Source organism: Heterocephalus glaber, unplaced genomic scaffold (assembly GCF_053883595.1).
Source record: "Heterocephalus glaber isolate CG9 unplaced genomic scaffold, H.glaber_assembly_v1.0 deba00001594, whole genome shotgun sequence".
NCBI lineage: Eukaryota > Metazoa > Chordata > Mammalia > Rodentia > Bathyergidae > Heterocephalus > Heterocephalus glaber.
Window position 1 is genome coordinate 20,605,321 of NW_028258369.1, and position 20,272 is coordinate 20,625,592.

Genomic DNA, 20,272 nt, shown 5'->3' on the forward strand with positions numbered 1-20,272 from the left:
TTTTCTGCATAACCAGACTGACATTCTTGTATCTCAACATTTAGAGAAAAACTACTGAGGAGGAGAAGAGGGAGACAGACTAAAGAGCAAAGTTCCAAGTTTAAGCAATGACAGATGCCCAATTCAGTCCTTATTGTGCATTTTCATTTTTGAATAAAAGGAATAAACATAGAACAATGCACCTGTTATTAGAAAGAACAAAGGGAATGAAAGCTACCTGTATATGTGAAGTTACAGAAGCACGTATCTAGGGATAGGAAAGTGTGCTTGTAAACATAGAGACATCACAATAACAGAGATGCCAAAAAGCCTTGGGAAAGCTCCAGAACACACTGGCTTCTGGGTAAACATGTAAATATTACCAGATTACTGTTTTATACATAGGTCAATCTAAAGATCAATCAACTTTTCCACCTATATCAGTCAATCTATATCACAGGTAACAGAATGGTTACAAATGGAGAGACCATAAAAATCGCCTCCTTCCAGGGCAAGGAAGGTGAGATGGCTCAAGGTTACGTGGCTAGCAGTCAAAAGGACAGGGAACAGAATCCTGGTCTCCAGACTGCTAGCCTGAAGCTATTCCCTCTACACCATGCTGGTTTTGTATTCCAGTCCTATTTCTACCCTTTGGTTCATACACACTCCACAGTAGGCTTCTAGGGCTCCTCAGTCTCTGCACGACTAGTATTTTAGACTGGATATTTTATGCACTGGATTATGTTTAGCAGTACCCCTGGCCTCTCCCTACCCCACCAGATGACAGTAGTATCCCCCCTCCAGTTGTGACAACCTAAAATGTCTTTAGACATTACCCAATGTCCCCTAGGCAGGGAACAAAAATAACCCTGGTGGATAGCCACTATGCTATACAAATTATCTTGTATTTGCTTAAATTGAATGTCTAAAATATTTTTGCTGTGCAAATAAAAGTTGATTAAATGGGCTGAATTTCAGGAATAGGAGACATTGTTCTTCACTCTGTTTAAAAACTAAGGCAATTAAAGTTGCTGGGGTTGGCTTGAAAAAGCCTATGGGGTCATTTTTCTCCCAAACAGTACCCTGGCACCTAGGAGGAGCTAAACTCAAACAACTGGTCAGAGGAGGCTTCATGCCGCCAGGGGCTCTCCATGTGGAGACCACCAGAGACACAGGATTGGTACGCATGACTGATACTTACTGGTATGTCTTTTGAAATTATGCAACTATTTTCATTTCCACAATTGATAGACTTACATCTTTAAAACTACAAGGACAGAGGATAAAGAGATGAAGTTAAAGTGACAACGCAGCGATTCCCACTGAGCTACAAGCAGACATGAGGCATTTGCTCTCTGGGGTGGGCACGCGCAGAATGTGCCACCTTGGCACACAGCCTACAGAGTTCATTAAGCCCTGAATGTGGAGGACTGTGGCTCTCACCCTCATTTTCAACAGTTAAGTTCCCACTTAGAACAAGCCAAATACCTGGGAAAGACCACTTTGTCAATGGGGAATATCTTTCCTTGACATAGACAGGAAAGACTAGAGCAGGTGTGGTCCCCCGGTAACCCTGTCCATGTTCTTAAACTTCCAGCTCACTGGGAATGTGAGGAGCCACCAGCCCCACTGCCACTGCATATAATATGTTTCCTGGACTTCAGACCTTGCTTCAAAAGGGGTCTCATCACCACTTACTTCCAGTAGCAGGGGCTCCGGCCCCTGGGGGTCCCCGCTCACGTGGGCCTTCTGTGTCCCCAGGGAATCCATGTGGCTGAAGTGGCGCCGGGCCCTGCAAATCTTCATCTCCCAATGCAGAGGCCTGTGCCCGCAGTCTGTCTAGAGCACCCAGGCCTGGCACCTCAAACCCATCTGCCAACTGCGTCAGAGGTGAGTCCCTCGAAGCTGGGAGGAAGGGCGTGTCCAAGGGCGAGCTGGGGGGTGACAGAGAAGACAGGGAGGACCGGGAAGACAGCGATGCCAGGGACTGGGGCGTGTCTAGGGACCGCCTCTGCTTGTGGAAGCCTGCGTGGCTGGGTGGGTCTGCAAAGGGGACATCGCGTCCCAGGGTGTCGAAGGGAACCAGATCAAAGCGCAGGAGCTGGCCGCACTCAGCATCGGCCTTCTCGTACTGCGGGAGGCCATAGATGTCGGTGAAGCTGACCGAGCTCAGGGAACCTCGGCTCGAGGCCAGCGAGCCCCGGCTGGAGGCCAGGGACCCGCGGCTGCTCCCAGAGGACACAGTCAGGGTACTGGCAGACAGACTGAAAGAAGAGAGATCAGGTGTTAGAAACACACGTGGTAGGAACGGCAAACCCCAGCATATCTATGACCACTGCGTGCATTTGGGCAGACCTTTACTGGCATCTCCTGTGTTTTTCTCAATGATATTAGAAGGCAAAGAGCAACAGCAGACTCATGCCTGGGTTGGAGTCCTGGCTTAAAGGCAGAATGGCTGCGCATACTTGGTCAAATTAATGAATCATCTCCAAGGCTTGCACTCACTCTCTGGGGAGTGGGATAATAACAGATCCTACCTCTGCACTCTTTTAGGAGGAACAACAGAGAAAGTAATTCGTATAAGCCCCTCAACACTATGCTTCACAATACAGTTAAGTACCTGAAAAGGTGAGCTGTTAGTAAGCTTCCAAATTGCACTTTAAAATATTCAGATCCTTTACAAAACCCTCCAAAATAAAAAAATGCGTGTGCATATATGAACACTTCTGAGGGTGTTAATTAGATTACATATCCTTTTGCAAACCTGATTTAAGACTTATTTATTCTGAAGCCAAATTTGGTTTCCCTCATTTTCCTTGAGTCATATGTTAGCAGGTTTTCTTACAAATCTATTGTATCTACTCTTCCATTCTTTGTTTTAACTTCACTCCAGGTTGCAAGTTCCGGTAGGAGAAAATCCAAGCTAAAATTCATCACATGTCACTGTAACATGATAATTAAGTATCGTTTTCTCTTCTACAGTAACCTACCTTTTTAACTGGGACTGGAGATATGAAGTTAAGCGAGTGGCTTCTTCCAGCTGCATAAGTAGACAATTTCTTTTTTCCTGAAGTAGAATCCTGTAGGTTAAAAAAAAATCAATTGGTAGATTTGAAATACAGTATGGGGAATATATTTTCATAAAAAGAAATTCAACTATAAATTCCCTGCAAATGATTTGGGTTGGAATGACTACCAATTCTAAAAGCATCTAGGTCTGTTATGACTTGTGTCTAGATGTCCCCCCAAAGCCTCATGCACTCATAGGTAGGAGTTGGGGAGTTGACTGGATCTAGGGTGTTTGATGCTGGAATTAAGTGTGTGATCTAGGGTGTGTGATTACTAAATTCGTCCACTGATTGGCTTGGCGTAGTTCTAGGTTTGGATAATGGGAAGGCCCACCCTGCATGTGAGTACTACCCACGCTAAGGGTTTGTAGCCTGGATAGACTATAAGGGACAGAAAGAGGCCTGTTGCTGTTGCTTCTTGCTGCTTCTTTGCTACTTCACTGCTTTGCTGCCTTCTGCCCACCATGAACTGTTTCTCCTCTGTGATGCCCCTCTGCCATTGCCCCCTGCCTTGGAGTCAGCTGATTATGTACTGAAACCTCTACAAACCGTGAGCTAACTTTTTCTCCTTCTACTTTGAGTGTTGGGCATTTTCTCCTAGCAATGAGAAAAAGTAACTAAGACAAGGTCAAAAGTGCCAATGAAGACTGTTTTTGTCATGTTTGAAAAATACATCCCTGGCACTTGGAGGAATGCCTGGTGCATCATAAATGCTTGATACATAGGTGGACAGAGCAGCAATATGGTACTTGAGGTTCATGGCAGCCAAGCATAAGTATGCCCAATAAATACCAAGAGCAGTCATAAAATGTGATGAAATATTAGTTCTAAGTGCATCTGTGCACATCAAATAATCCAGGTGACTTAAAATCTAGATAAAGAATGTTCATGGTGGTACAACTTACGGTCATGTTAATGCACTGAATTTTAGGGAGCCAGAATATTAACAAATGGGGTGTAGGTTCTCCAAAGCTCGGTCAAGCTCCATAGATAAACTGCTGACAGCTGTTAAATATGGAAAGCAGACATAGCCTTTGACACCATCCACAATTGCAGGCGGCAAATGGAAACCAGGAGACGTGGCACAAGATGAAAGGCTGAACTTGACACTGAACGATACTGAAAACACTGACTTCACGTGTCCTATGCTTGAAACAGTCTCAAGACCAACAGAGGAGAGGCACATTCAGAAACAGACCCATAAAAGGCTGCCAACTTCCTACTGCAAAAGAAAGAGCAGCCCTCTCTGGCTAGAGATCAAAGTTGGAGATAGGGGACTTCCACAGTACTATGGGGACCACTTCACCAAGGCAACAAAGCTGGACCATCACCTGCCTCCCCATCTTCCTGCTGGCACCAAGCCTAAACAAATACAGGCAAAAGCACCAAGCACCTGTGCCAGGAAGGATACATATAGGTGGTGCATACCTTGCCTTCCCTCACTCCTTCCCCCTTCTTGATCATCTCCCACTTCTGAGCAGGCACCAGGAGCAGCTGGCACCTCTTGTGGCATAGAAGGCACATGCTTCCTCCTCTACTTGGCAAGGAAACATTGCAGTAGCTGCTCTCAGTATATGTTGAGCATCACTAATTTTAAAATCCAAAATCTGAAATGATTCAAAATCCCAAACTTTTAAAGTGCTTTCAGATTTCAGATGTTCAGATTTCATTCTTTGTAAATATTCCAAACTGTAAGAAAATTCCACAATTGGAAACACTTCTGGGCCCAAGCATTTTGGATAAGGGATAGTCAACCTGTAATAACCAAGAACATGCTCAAGCCATGTATAAGTCATCCAATCTAGCTTTTCCAGCTAGTTCTTCGCTGGAAGCTGTGTCCCACCTGCCCCTGAATCTCTGGACACGGGCTCACCTTTCAGTGGCACCCTGTGCCGATGTGGCCCGCGCCCGCTGGATCTCTTCCTCCAAGCGTCGCTTCTCTTCCTCCAGCCGGGACACATCTTCAGCTGACCTCCGCTGCTGAATGATGAGCTGCAGCTCTTGAAGCAGGGCCTCTTTCTCTTTGATGAGCTGCAGCCGGTCCCTGTCGGCCTCGGCCATGCCAGGCCAGGACTCGTTAGCAAGCTGGGCCAGCTGCTGCTGAATATTCGAGACTCTGCAAGATGGAGGGTAGGCGGGAAAACAGCAAATTTTAATAGTCTTCATACAGTCTCTGCACTGTCACTGATTCTGTAAACTTACAGCAACGGTGAAATAATGCACTAACCTGAATAGGATTTGGAAATGATGGGTCGCAAAAAGCACTGCAAAACTCCTTTGTATAATCTGTCCTAGTCTTAGATTCAGGATGACAACAATTACATTGTGCTTATTTCAAAGAAACTGACACAAAGACCAGCAGTCTTCAACACATCCATATTCTGAATTGTTCCGGGTTCCCGGTTCCCTATGCGATGCCACTCCAGAGTGGGAGGAAGCTGCTTGTTTGTCCCTGCCCCACCACAATCTGTAGGCAAATTCAAGAGATGCTTGTGGCTTTTTGCTCCCTTGACTGTGCCTAAGCACTAAAGGCCACCTTGGGAAACTAACAAGAGAGAAATCCACCAACTTCTAGAGAACAACCATGAAGCCTGGTGCTCTTTCCTGCACCAGAGACCTCAGCCGGGTATGAATATAAAATGCCCTGCAGAGGGCTGACACTCAACAAGCACCTTAAGCAGTGGGCAGCACAGCGGGAAACGTATGCGAGCATGAGAGGGGCCTTGTGAGCATGGGTGTTGGTGTGAGATAACTGAGCTGGGTGTAAACTAGTTGACCTCACCAAAGACGCTGGCACAATCCTCAGGGAATACCAACAGAAGATGGCCCTGATTTCCTAAGTGCTTGCCTGGCAAACAGACTCCATCCCTTTTTGTGTCCTGAAATGGTGTCAAATGTACATTAAGTGAAACCGACATAACTTGTATTTTTACAGCATCCTTTAAAACAGGAGTATGTACTTCTGCTTAAGCCCCATAAAACAGGCTAAAGATGGGGTCTGGCATGCCCTCAGGGTGCTCCTGACTCGCAATCTGACACCCACTGCTCTCAAAGATGCCTCCTCTGCAGCCCTGCCCAGTCTGGAGGTTGCTAAATGGCCTTGGGAGTTTTTACAGGGTTTGCATGAGGCATGGATGGAAAGATCCGTACTAAAATGGGAATGGCTGATATAGGGCAGGAGTGTTCCTTGGACGACCCCCCTCCTGTGCCCAGGGTGGGCGGAACAAACTGAGTCTGCCTTCCCGCCTGCTGGGTCCAGCCCTCAGAATCCTTCTCAGCACAGAGCTCTACATAGATACCACCAATTGGCTGGAGTTGGCACACACATCAAAACCTGCTGCCTACTTCTGTGCCAAGTCAGGCTCCACCTAATCTAGACATGAACACAGGGCCTCATCAGCCTGGCAGGAGGATCAGACATGACTCCTTCCCCAGGTAGCAAACTAACCCAAACCCCACAGCCATGGAAAGAAAAGGGTACACAAGATATTGCATAAGTGCATGTATTTTACTCAAGTCCAGTCCTCCAAGAAGGTAAAGAAACTAGTTGAGTGTCAGTAGCTTTATTAGACGAGTTCTTTTTTAACTTAAAACTAATTTCCTGAAAATGTGTTGGAAAATGATGCCAAACTATGTCACTGAAAAAACTAATGACAGAGGCTGCTGACTAGGGTTAGGAATCCAACTGGGCCTAGGCGTCTGCCTATGTCTAATTAGTGTACTTAAAGTTTACGGTGGTCATATAACTGAAGCCCAAGGAAAATACACTGGAAGCAGACTCATAAATAAGTTAGTGCCAAATCAGGCATTATACCCAATGAAATTTCTGGAACATTCTACTGGAGAGTAAGATAAGTTGAAGGGAAAGAATAAATATAGAAAAACAATAAGAAAATCCACTGCAGCCCCGTATTTTTTACTTCAATTTATCTGACCCATAGGAAAGCCCATGATCCCCACTAAGGATAACCACATTTAATTTTATACATATAAGACAAACAGATACTGTTTTAAAAGCACTCCTTTTGAGTTTTCTAAGGTTTTTTTGTTGCTGTTTTGTTGTGGTGCTCAGAATCAAACCCAGGGCCTCACACGGGCTCTACCCCTGAGCTCCACCCCCACTTCAAGTTTGCTGAGGTGTAAATGTGAGGAGACCAAGATTCCATTTGCCCCTATTAGCTCTAGGCAGGCTGTTGTCTACCAGGATTCAAACTGCTGAGGGTGGCAGAAGATCCAGCTCCAGATAATCACACCCTTTCCAGGAAAATCTCAAGCAATATGCATTATCAGAGAAAGGAATGAGGGGTAAAAATGAATTACAGGAGGGAGGAGAAGCAAAGGGCAAGCTTTAAAAGGCCTGCCCACTGCAGGCATAAAGAAACAGTCCAGCAGCCAAACTTAAACCATGCGCTGTAACTTTTCACAGCTTGCAGGAAGAACATTCAAGGACATACGGGCAGGGATGACTTCTCCACCAGAAAGAAAATCCAGATGAAGTTGATTTCTTGCAACCCATCTGGAAAAGTTGCTCGGGCTGTGTTGAACACTAGGCAAACGTTACTGTACTTAAGAATAACGCTCTTTTTTATAGTAAAATGTCACAACAGTGCAGATGTTTGCAGGTTCATTTTCAAGATATCTATGAATCTAGAAGAATATTGGCATATATTGGAAAGTTCTATTTCCTTCTTTGTATCCATATTGTGGGTGTGGATATCTGGGGCCTGTTTTAGCCAGGTCAAGAGAAGCACAAAGCACATCTATCTGTCTGTCTGCTCTGGAAGTCAAAAGCACTAGAAGGATTCCTTCAACAACCAATTGCTCGTACATTCCCCACAGGACAGACAAAACAGCTGTGCCTTTAAAACAGTATGCCTTGCGTACTGTGCTGCAGGCCTGGACATGGGCCATTGCAGGGAGTATCTTTACTGTGGAAGGCTTACTTGAAGAAATAGACTTCCTGCTGAAGGTTAAACACAGATACACTGAGGTTCAATACACCTTCTTCTATACCCATGCCAAATGGCTGATGTGCTGCGTGGAACCCCCATTCCTTCAAGGGTCATCACTTCAAGTCTGAGTACTGAAGGAAAAACTGAAAGGCTTTTCTTTGAAATATCACTTCAGTGTAATTAAATACATGGAAGCAAAGCAAGGTCATGATTAAAGTTTACAGAGAAAAAAACTTTTCCAACTTGATTTTTAAAGGGAACTGAGAACCATTTAAAATTGGTGAGGTCTTTTTTTTTTCTTTTTTTTCTACAAGTCAACTACCTGCTTTGTTGATTCTTGTTTTTGATAGGTAATACAGTTTATGGCCTTCACCTACTCTTTCACAAATGCCTTTAAAAGTTTTAAAACATATATCTGCATGCTCTGATAGTGAAGAAATGAAAGCAAATCCTCAATTAAGCATTCAAGTATCATATTTATCATGTGATTTCCAAATTTTATTCCCTGAACAGGTCTAATGTAGACATAAGTAAGATAGGAATCGTTTTCCTTTATGATTTCTGCCAAACACATTTTCTGTTACAACTCCGACACCTTAAACTATGATTGGAAATCTGCATTTATGCTGCAGGAACTACTAAGACACCCACAGTTCACATGAAACTCTTAAATGACTTGTATTTTTCTAGGTAAAATGCAATTTTAATATTAAAAGGTTTTGAGACACATCAAGAGCAATCCCCAATTATTTGAATTGGCACCTAAAAACCTGTATTCTACCATATGATTTCTTTTTTTTTTTCCTACCATATGATTTCTGATGTTCCTAGCATCCTTCTACTTTCTGGAATAGTAAAAAGAACCCCAGGCAACCCACAGTCCCATTCAGTGGTGACAAGTCATGATGGAGACTCAGAACATTCTAAGTAGTGGTGTCAACTTAGAGCCTCTTAACTTCAGATTTCATCTACAGCTACAGATTTGATACTTTTTATCTTTTCTCTTAGGTTTTTTCTGTAAATATCTACTTAGATGAAACCAAAGGTTAAATACAATCTCAGCTGAGATCTAAGTTGACTATATAGTACTAAACATTGATAAACCAGTGTCTACTCCACTAACTCTTCGTGTGGGAAATTCAAAAAGTCTGAATCTAAAACATCTGAGAAGGGCTCACCAATACACCAACAGCCAGCTGTACCCTCAGCTCCCCTGCTCTGACAGCAACTCCCCTTAGGAAGTGCAGATCTTCAGAGATCTATTTCTAACATTAAAGAAAAGCACAGTGTCTTTAGGCTTCCTCACCTTGCCCCCAATCGGGAAGACGGGGCTGCTGAGGTAAAAGAACCTTACCTTTTCTCTTTCATTTTCTTTTTCTTTCCTTCCTTCCCTTCTTTTACATTCTTTTTCTTCCTTTTTGTCCTTCCTTCCTTCCTTCGTTCCTTTTGGTTAGCAATGGAGATAGAATCCAGGGCCTTTGCACTGAGCTGTATCTCCAGCCCCTTTTATTTTTTTAAGACAGGGTCTTTCTTGCAAGTCCCTAAATTACCCAGGTTGAGCTCAAAATTGTGATTCTCCAGCCCCAGCCTCCCAGAGTGCTGGGATGAAATGCATGTGCAACCAGCCCCAGCAGTGTTTCTTTTAGTTCTCCTCGCTATACCCCACTCCTCAAAATGAAATATGAAATCACTTGAGAAATGAAGAGAAAAATCAAGCGACTGATCAATCACTGCAATCATTACGCCGCTGATTCCTGACAACCTATGAACAGCAAGACAAACCCTGGCAACGGAAACTAAGACACAGAGAAACTGGATTGTCCGAGTGTTTTGTTCCTATCTGGACTGAGTTATTTCCATGGAAACAGCTACAGTTTGTGAACAGTTCTGGAACAAGTGCTCTTAGGTTAAAAATAAGGAGCTGTCTGCGTCATCAGGATTGCTTCAAGAAGACTTGCTCTTCCAATTTCACTTTTCAAAAATTCTACAATTTTTAAACCATTAACATGAAAATATTTCTATCATATGATCCAAAGGGATGTTCCTGAAGGGAAAGGCAGAAGCATTCCTTCTGGTACATTTCATATGACCCAGAATTGAAAATATAAAACCGAGGGCCGGGGATTTAGCTCAGTGGTTTCGCCGCCTGCTGCGCAAGCGCAAGGACCCGAGCTCAACCCCTGGTACCAAAAAAAAAAAAAAAAAAAAGAAAATACAAAACTGGCCACCATGATAGGCAGAGTTTGGTCAGAGAATTCTCTAGACATCACTCTGCCATTTGGAATTATGAGTTCAAATCCCACAAATTTCCTCTCAATCTGAATACATATGAAATCTCCACATTGTCTAGAACTCTGCCTTTTGATCATTTTGTACTTAAAGACAATTTTAAATCTAGATATCCAAGAAAAGACTTCTGCAAAATGCATAAAGGCATAAACTTCTCCATCTTTTAGAACTGGCAAAATACAGGCGGTCCTGCAGGGGGTAGATGTGATGGTTAATTTTACGGGTCAATTCGACTGAATTAAGGAATGCAAAGATAATTGGCAATGTGTGGGTGTGTCTGAGGGTGAGTCTGGAAGAAACCAGCACTTGAATCAGAAGACTGAGTAAAGAAGAACAGGCCTCACCGATGTGGGTGGGAGTCATCTAATCCACTAATTAGAACAAAAGAGGAAGAGGAAAATCTGCTTTCTCTCGTTGACCTGAGACATCACTTTTCTGCCTTCAGACATCTGAGCTCCTGCTCCTTGGGCCTTTGGACTCTGGGACTTATACCACCACTATCACTACCACCATCACCTCCAGACACTGGCGCTTGCTCCCAGACTCAGACTGAATTACATTACTGGCTTTCCTGGGTCTCCAGCTTGCAGGTGGCAGATGGCAAGGCTTCTCAGCCTCCAAAATCACATAAGCCAATTCCTGTAATCAACTCTCCCCTCCACTGGTTCTTCTTCTCTGGAGAACCCTGACTAACACAGTAGGGAAGCTAAACTTTGCAGAGCAGAATGATTTCAGAAATGAGAGGCAGGAGGCTGACATCCCAGGATGAGGTAGCAGAAGGAAAAGACCAAACGGTGAATTGTGGTGTTAAAATAATGGCAGTCCACCTGGGCAAGAGCACAGGATGCTCACTAGCCTCGGGCTAAATGATAAGAGAAGGACGCACTATGCTTTGCATTCTTTCTAATGCTTCAGTGGGTGAGCAGGGGTACACAATGTTTCTCTGTAATGGACACTCCTCCTCCAGAGATGCTCATAGAGATATCAGGGCTGTGCTATGTGATGAGCCTGTGGACAGGATTTCCAACCTATTGTGTTTTCACTGTGGTGCTTATTACCTGGATCCTGGAATGTTCACACCTTTTCTAGATGTAGTTCTTGCCAAAGAACTGCTTGCCACCACTTTCTTCCCATGTCTGCACTGTTGTAGCCATGTGCTTTATTTAGAGGCAGTCTCTAAAGATCTCAGAAGGAGCAATGTTGGTAAAATTGCTAATCTCCTACAGGATGAGACCTGATGACATTAACTGTCCCTACATTTCACCATGCCTGCTGGGAACATAAGGCTATCTGGACAACACTATGAGGTGTATCGAGCCCAGTACTTTGCCAGTACACTGGGGATGACTGTAGGCAAAACAGAGTGAATCCAAGGGGACTAGAGACAAGCACTGCCACCACTACATCGGGGGACTAGAATCTAGAGGGGCTACAATTAATGACTCAGAACTGTGACTACCTGGTTGAGGCCTTCGCAGGAATGTTTCAAGGATGGTTCTAGGAAGCTTAAAGTCCATTGAAAGTAACAAACAATGATATCAAAATCAAGATCCACCATCTAAATGGTGCTCATCCACAGTATTGGCCTCTGGAAAGTCTCTCGAGGCCAGCTTCTTCCTTTCATTCTAGGGAGAGCAACACCTCAGTGGCATTTTTCCCAGGCTAGGACAATTTAAGAAAGGACATAGAGGGGCTGACTTACGACTGCCAAGCTTTATGAAAATCTGCCATTGCTCCCCTGTTCTCTGTGGACCAGGGATACCTTGGGGCAGAGGTCTGCTAGCCCACAGCTTGATGTCACTATTTTCTTCCCAGCATCCTCTGCTAGCTGTTTCTCCTCTGCTGCCAGACCCTTGGAGGTAAGTTTTTCCAAAGTTTATTTCCTCTTCCTTTTCCCTCCCACCCACATCCATTCTCTTTTGGACTTTTACTGTACCCACTAGCCAATCTCATCTTGACCAGGCCTTTTGTCTTTCTCACTTTCTGGCACGCTGGACCGGGTAAGTCCTTGCTGTGGGGGCTGCCCTGTGCACCATAGGAAGCACATCTCTGCACTCATAGGATGGTGCAGCATCTCTGGGCTCTGACCCCTCGATGCCACTAGTACCTACCCCAGAGCTGGGACAACTAAACGTGTCTCTGGACATTGCCAAAGCCCCCCGCGGGTTAAAGTCCTCACTCTCCATGTCAAACAGCACCGAACTAGTGGGAAAAGGACAGGCAGCACCCTGGCAAGCCAACCCTGGCTGACTCTAAACCACATGGGTGACTCTCAAATGTTCCAGGGTAGCCAGAAAGACAATTCTGAGCCACCACTAAGGTTGAAAAGCTGGGGCCAGAATCCTCCTCTTAACTATAGTGCATCTCCTGACAAGCTTCTGATGATCTGGAAATAATACTTTTGTTCAAAAGTAATGATGAAGTGCAGTGACTTCCCTACAAATATTTTTTAAATACTCAACTTTTCACCAAAAATGTATTATCCCAACATTTAGAAGGTTACTTACTCACTGTGTTACTGACACCATTTCTAGAAAACAAAGAAATCGCTTGCTATGTTTGATAAATGTCACAACAACACACAGAACAATTATAGTCCTAAGTGTAGCAGTGCTCTATTTTTTGTGTTTAATACAGCACAGCAGATTCCAGCACCCACACTTTGAAGTCCCACCGAGAAACAGGCCTGAGCAAGCAGAGGACAGTCAGAATCTGAACAGAAGGAATGCATGGGAAATGAAGAATGTGGCCACGGAAGGATCCAGTAATGATCAGTGAATTTGATGGCATTCTGTGGGGAGATGTAGAGCCCACCCTGAAAATCCAGGAAGAGTTAGGTGCACACCTCCTAGCTCACAGAAGGCCTGCAGTGGTCGCAGTTGGCTTTGTGGCAGGGAGTAAGATGGTTCACTTTGGTTTCTATTTTAACACATGTCATAAAGCCAACAGAGTGGATTTCAAGACACCCTGGACCACAGAGTATACTGAGTCGGCCCAACTGCTTAGTATCCAGAAAGGACCCCCTTACCCTACCAGTATTCTGCTCTTTTTTCTCCTCAAGATAGATAATATTTCATATATGACTAAGGAACCTTTATAAAAGCTATGCTGCAAACTTTCCTGAAGCATACATTTTGAAATGATTTGGTTTTAAGACTTTCTAGAAGGCACAATAAACATAAAGTCTCTAAAGAGGACATGAAAGCCAGGGCAGGGTTAGAATGTTGAAAATGGGGGCCGGGAGCACCCAAGGAGAAATGTGCTACACTAAACGTACTGTGCCAGAAATACTGTGCCAGTAAGGTTTTGGAAGCCCCTTGGAGTGACCTGGTGAAGATGGGAGGGAGGGAGGTGGCAAAGAAAAACCCAGTCTACAAACCCAGACAAATCTCAGTTTGCTAAAGGCAGAGGAGTCACACTGCAGGTCAACGTAAATGATGTCGCTTCTCTCCAACAAAATCAAATCAAGAATGTATTGCTAGCACCTACTGACCCAATATAGACTAAAATAGCTTTTAGACCAAGATGCATGGCTCTATGATTGACCTATGGCATTGGAAGCCACATATATGGAGACAGGACAGTTTTGCTTCTGCTGCTGTGAGGGCCTGATACGTTGGTTGGGAGAGAAAGGGTGGTAAGGGATCAAAACTACCTGGTCTGATACAGAAAGTTGGAAAGGTCTTCATTCATACTGAATCACATCTTCAAAACTGTCTGCGATGTTGATAATTTCACATTCAAATGTACACTTAAAAGTTAGGTATGTGTAACAAGAAGCTACTTCAAATGAAGATCTCTTATTTTATATTCCATCAGATATTACTCTGCAATACTTTACGGACAATCACACAATACAGCTGTGCTGAACCTTTTTTCTGGGACGAAGTAAGTGAGCAGAAGGCAAGACTGGAAAAGTATGCTTCTTACCTCTTTCGGGCTTCTTCATACTGCCAATTAAGTCTGACTCGGTCTACAAGTCTTGTTTTGTCATCAAAGACAAACTTTCCAGAGCACAAGAGAAAAAGAAGACAAATAGAAGGGAAACACATATTAAGAATATTTTCAAAAATATAAAATCCATTTAAATTTTCGGCAACAATGAAAAATATTCGTTTAATTTGTCTTTCAATTTCAATTTGTCAAAGGCCAAGAAGGAAACACTCCGAACAATACTTTGCCACCCCCTCTGGCTGGGGAGGGTTGGTTGTGAGTCAGGTTGGGAAGATTTTTGCTCTCCTAAAGTTGGTGTGGGTTTTTTGGTTTGGTGCTTTGATTTTTAAATAGGGGAAGTCTATTCATCTATTGTATACTGTAATTCCAAAAGCAACAACAAATTAACTTTTAAAAGAAATAGGAAACTACTTAGTGTAAGTTGAAACAAAGGCAAAAAAGGTTCATCCCATTTAATGTAGTATGCTAATTCTCTGACAGATCCAAATGACAGCGTGTCTGTGAGTTCTGCAGTTGTGGATCCAAACCGTAGTTAGGTCCACAGTGGTTGTATCTGTACTGAATAGGTACAGACTTTTTTCCTGTCATTCTTCCATAAACTATACAATATAACAATGATTTGCATAGCATTAGGTATTATAAGTAAACAAACGATGATCTAAAGTCTACAGATGAAGTATGTAGGCTATGTGCAAATATACAGCACTTTATGTAAGGGACTTATACCTCCAGGAATTCCAGTATTTGAGGGGGTCCTGGAATTAATACCCACCACATCCTGAGGGATAGCTGTAATGAGGCTCTACTAAGAAGTCCCAAGAGCTAAAAATGGACTAACTGCCTGAGGCAGGAGCTAGAGGATGCTTTCCAAGGTCAGAAGGCATGAAAAAGAAGAACCAAAGTTAAAAGGAAAGAAAGCAAGGAGTCAGTAAGTCTGGAATTATGGAATATTGCCCCAGAGTTATCCTTGAAATGCTCAACTTAAAGTAACAAAATCATACACAAAAACAAGAAACTAGCAAAAAAAAGATACCAGCCACCAACCCAGGACCTGCGCCATTAGGGGCTCCTAAACTATGACAATTCACAGCTAGAATAACAGAACCAGCCACCATCCCCACCTGACATTTTTAGAATGGCTTACTGAAGCCAATAGAGAACCTCTGATCTTACCTGTTTCTCTCAGACTAGTTAAAAGCGCTAAATTGTAAATTTAACCTTACAGTAAGTAGCAAGGAATCATTCCCAGAATCTAATATTAGAGTCCTGTACTTGCTTCTGTCCTTCACTCCAAAATCTTTAGGCCAAAATGCCAAACATTTTTAACTCACAGATTCTTCTCTCTGTGTTACAGATGGTGACCATATTCTTTAAACCAAAGAAGATGCCTGGTCAAAAATTTCCAAGTACACTTTCAGCAACGATGAGAGTAAAATTGAAAACAGGACATTTGGGACATAAAGAGACATAATTTACATTATACTCCCCTCAGAAAGGCACTATTTGCCAATTTCTTAAAATGTTAGGTAGTTACTCAAAACCCAGAATTTTCCATCAATTTAGCTTTCCCTCCTTTTTTCTTTCTTTCTTTAATGTGGGGGAGCACTCTGCACTCCTTTGATGCCTCATCTTTACATAGCGAGCCTTAAGATTAAAAAAAAAGCCCTCCAAACTGCTTTCTATTTGGTAACAAATCAGTTTCAAAATTCACTCAATAACATTATAATAAAATGTCTCTAACTCTTTACTACCTGGCTTCAAATGATGAGTATCCTAACTCTATTTTATGGCTAACTCAAGGCCTCACTAGTTATCAAAAGAGGCATAATGAAATTCTTCTAAGAGTCAGCATCGCTTTTAATTCAATTTCCTGACATTCTTTTAGAAGAAGAAGAATGGCTGGATATAAGAAACACTGTTTTTTTGTCTTTAAACAGAATGGCACAAAAGCCACAATACATATTTCTGAAGTCAAAATGGAAAATTGAACTGAACGAGTGAAGGTCACACACCACCACCGACTCTTCCCCGTCCGTGGGCACACCGGTGCACATACCTCCCCTGTGTCCTCGGTCTGGGAGCCAGCATCGCAGAAGTGCTGTGCCACCCCGGAATCACCAAGTACACCCACATTGGAAGGTAAATCAGGGAGGAAGTCACTAAGACAGCAGCTATTCTTGAAGCTATCCGTAAGCTTGGCCAGGCTCTGCAAGAGGAGACAAGCTCTTTGAACACAGATGGCAATGTTTCCCATCCCTTCCAGTTTGAGATCTGTAGCTTTATAACTGCAGACCTATCCCCCGATGCATACACACACACATACACAGACATACACACACATACACACACACACACTCACATTTCCCATTCTCATTACATTTAAAAATACATGATCTGTACTGCATGCACCTTTAATAAAATTCTTATTTAAATCAGATAGCAATTAAGTCCTCCTGGTAGCACACAAATAAAACAGATAACAGTTAAGGTATCGCTTTTCCTGGGGTTTTTTAACCTTTATGTTTCTAAAGAAAAAAAATGTACATTCCTATCTAAAATGCTCAGTAAATGAGTCTGAGAGAGATGTATGCCCCTGTGGGATTTTTATATTACAAACTACTGAAGATGAAACCAGCTACTGCCAAGACCTTGACTCAAAATACAAAATAAAAAGGGCTGGGGACATACCTCAGTGCAAAGGCCCTGGGTTCAATCCCCAGCACCAAAAATTTAAAAAAACAACAACACAGAAAGAAAATAGCTATCAGATGATGCTTACCTTATTTTTAATTACCTGAATTTTCAGTCATAATTTTATGTGGTTGAGCAAAAAATAATTCTACAAAGTAATCTCATGTTGTTATTTTGCAAAAAAAATTAGAATAAGTATGTATTCTGGCACACGGAACCCCTTTGTGTAGAAGTCTAACAGAAATCTGAGTTTTTAGCATTTCCTGTAGACTTCTGAACCTGTTCACCTTCAGCATCGCTACAGACACCAGATCAGGAATGTACAAGTAAGCAGAACTCATATAACTGGCTTGAAATTGAGACAGTGGCTTCCTGGAAAGGAAGTTCATACAAGGAAGGCAAAACAACTGATTTTGATGGGCAAGGACTTTGCCCATGCCTCTCCCTGAAGCTTCTCACAGCTGGAGTCTGTAGAGACCTCACAGAAGATACTGGGGCCTAAAGCTTCTCCAGAAATGCTCTCTCCTGCCTCAGTGATGGGGAATCCAAGTGAGGCAATGAGGTGGCTTCCTCCAGGGCTGTACACTGTGGCTCCAAGGGGGCCAAAGTGAGAGCTCCACTTGACCTCATGGAGTACATCCTTCTTGTCTCTGCCACTGAATGCCACCTGCTTCATCTAAAAATACAGATTTCTAGCCCTCACCTCCAGAAATTCTAACTTAGTAGGTCTAGGATGAAACCTGGTAAACTGCATTTAAGTAGCACCATGGAAACTCTCCACAAGTCCCTCATGGCCTTGACCTTAGGAAGCACTGTCAAGCAAGGTAGCTATTTGTGCATCTGTTTCATTTTTGTGTCTAAATCTGAGCTTTACTTCATATGTCCTCTGAGTCTTACATTCTACAGAATCTAGACAAATGCCTACCAGGCACTAGGTGGTCCCCTGAGGTATCAAGCAAGAGATACGTACTATAACAGAAAGCAATGAACACATTCCAGCCTCAAACAGAAAGACCAACATGTCTCCATTTATAAAAGTTCAACTTTTTCTAAAACTAGTGGAAATCATAGGAGTTCAAGAAGCAAAAAAGAATACAGCAATACAAAGCTACAATGATGCTAGCTATAGAATTCAAATATATCCACATGGTGAAATACTACTCAACCATATCAAAGAATAAAGAGAATAAAGAAACTCTTTGGGAACAGATAATGGCAAAGGTACAGGATTTTATTGTCATATGAGGAAGCTATAGCGGGACAGTAGTCTAAGTCTCACTTTATGCAAAGGCCTTTGAGTGAATATTCACAATTATTTTGCATCTGTATAAACACTGGGAGGGTATGCAAGAAAAGAATAAAAGTAGTTATGGGAGGTAGGAGGATGGAGTGATGGCAAGACTTCTTACCATACACCTTTTGAATCATTTTGATTATTAACAACATGAATTTTATCACCCACTGTTGTGGGTTGAGTTGTGTCCCCACCAGAAGATACGTTCAAGTCCTGACCTCTGGAATCTGTGAATGCAGCCTTATTTGGAAATCAAGTCTTCACAGATACAATCTAGTTAATGAGGTCATATTGGATAGGTGGGCACCAATCCAATGCCTGGTGCCCTGATGGAAAGAGGAAGTCTGGAAACAGAGAACCAGAGAGAAGACCCTGTGACAACAGAGGCAGAGATCGGGGTGATGTGTCTACATGCCAAGTAAGGCCAGGAACACCTGGGGCCACAGAGGCCAGGAAGGACCCACACCACCACCACCACCAGTAGCCGCCCACCCTGAGCCTTCACAGGGAGGGCAGCCTGGCCAACATCTGAATTTTAGAGTTCTGCCCTCCAGAATTGGGAGAATAAATTTCTATTGTTTAGAGCCACTCGGTTTGTGGTACTTTGTTATGACAGCCCCAGGAAATTTAACACTTATTTAAACACAATATGCGTCTAGCATAAAAACATGTAATATTATATATAAGGTTTAGAGACAATCAGCTAGGCTAACAGGCAGGTGGGTGGATGGGGATCAGACCTCACCTGCATCAGGTCCCGCCGCTCCTTCTCGCCTGTACAAATGGCTTTCTTGATGGTCCGGAGCTCACTCATTATAGCCTGTGCCTCATCTAGTTTGTAGTTGGTATGAGCACTTGACATCTTCCGATCAATCCTGGTTAAAAAAGAAGTTAGAGTCATTCTTCACAGGATAACATTTCTTTAAGCAACCACCACTGAAACCTACATGCTTCATAGGAAAGTAGGAAAGAGTTAAAAGCAATGTTCTGGCACAGAAAAGTGGAAACCCTCATGAAATCTTCATTCCTTGTGGTAAATACAAAAGCCTGAGACCTGGCTAGTAGACACTGCCCTCGCAGAGAAGCACCCTCTGCACTAGAGGATGGCCGTGTCCTCTGTGAGAAGCAGGCGACGAGATCATTGGCTGGAGTAATATAGAGATTGCACACTCCCTCTCTGGAGGACCAAATGTTCTTTGTTTAACCCCAGCATCATTCGGGTTAGTGGTCAACAATGTTTATTAAATGAACCTATGAATAAAATCCATGCACAAGCAGAGTATATGGGAACTAGCAGGAAGTAGTGAGCATTCAATAATGGCACCTTGTGCAAAAGCTAGAAATGCCTATGTCTCCTCTCTCCCCGACCCACCTCCTCAATCCTTTCCTTCAATCTGAACATCCATCATCCAAACTTGCTTCCTTTCTTTCCTCCTTCCCTCCAGCCAACCCATGCACACACAGGCCTGGCTCCAGGTGGTAGAAGCGGAGCACCAAACAGGGCAAGACTTGGCCCTGCCTTCAAAGAGCAGGCAGCCTCGGGCGGGAGCACGTCCTTTGTCACGTCTCCCATACCTAAGTCTGGGGCCTTGGAAGCCCTTGGGGCTGAGGAACTTGGGCAACTAGTCCAAAAATGGAGTGAATTCCTTCCCCGGGAAGCAACTAGCTTGCTTTTCAGGTTCCAGACCCACCATTACACAGATTCTGATTTTAATATGTTGCCTGCATGTTATCCTGAAGATCTGGATCTTTACCTGATAGCCCAAACTGCCTTGTTTTCCACTAATACAAGTCTGCTAGCATACTGTGAGAAGCGGAGGCATTCCAGTCCTGTGGGATGCCCTAGGCCAGGTACTGCACTTCTTTCAACCTCTTTTCTGGTGTCTCAAATAGGGACACTGAAATTACTTCTCCCATAGGCTGGGCATGCGACTGAAATGCAAGGTGAGACATGCAATGTTTGCAATGTTATTATGAGGATTATGCAGAATCTACTTACTCATGGGAGAAAAAATAAACAATCTGCCAACTCTAGTACCTTATTA

The 20,272-nt window shown here is 43.3% G+C and overlaps 1 protein-coding gene across 2 annotated transcripts in view; it reads right to left on the minus strand.

The window, feature by feature from the left end:
* Positions 1–20,272, minus strand: part of Wwc3 (WWC family member 3) — a 109,673-nt gene that overhangs the window by 22,826 nt on the left and 66,575 nt on the right. For both annotated transcript variants that reach the window (XM_013067891.3, XM_004871034.4), the window contains exons 6-11: positions 18,973–19,102; positions 16,299–16,448; positions 14,219–14,292; positions 4,921–5,163; positions 2,970–3,059; positions 1,678–2,243 (exon numbers count right to left, since the gene is read on the minus strand). In XM_013067891.3, coding sequence (XP_012923345.2) covers positions 1,678–2,243; positions 2,970–3,059; positions 4,921–5,163; positions 14,219–14,292; positions 16,299–16,448; positions 18,973–19,102 — 1,253 coding nt within the window. The remainder of the gene's footprint in view (positions 1–1,677; positions 2,244–2,969; positions 3,060–4,920; positions 5,164–14,218; positions 14,293–16,298; positions 16,449–18,972; positions 19,103–20,272) is intronic.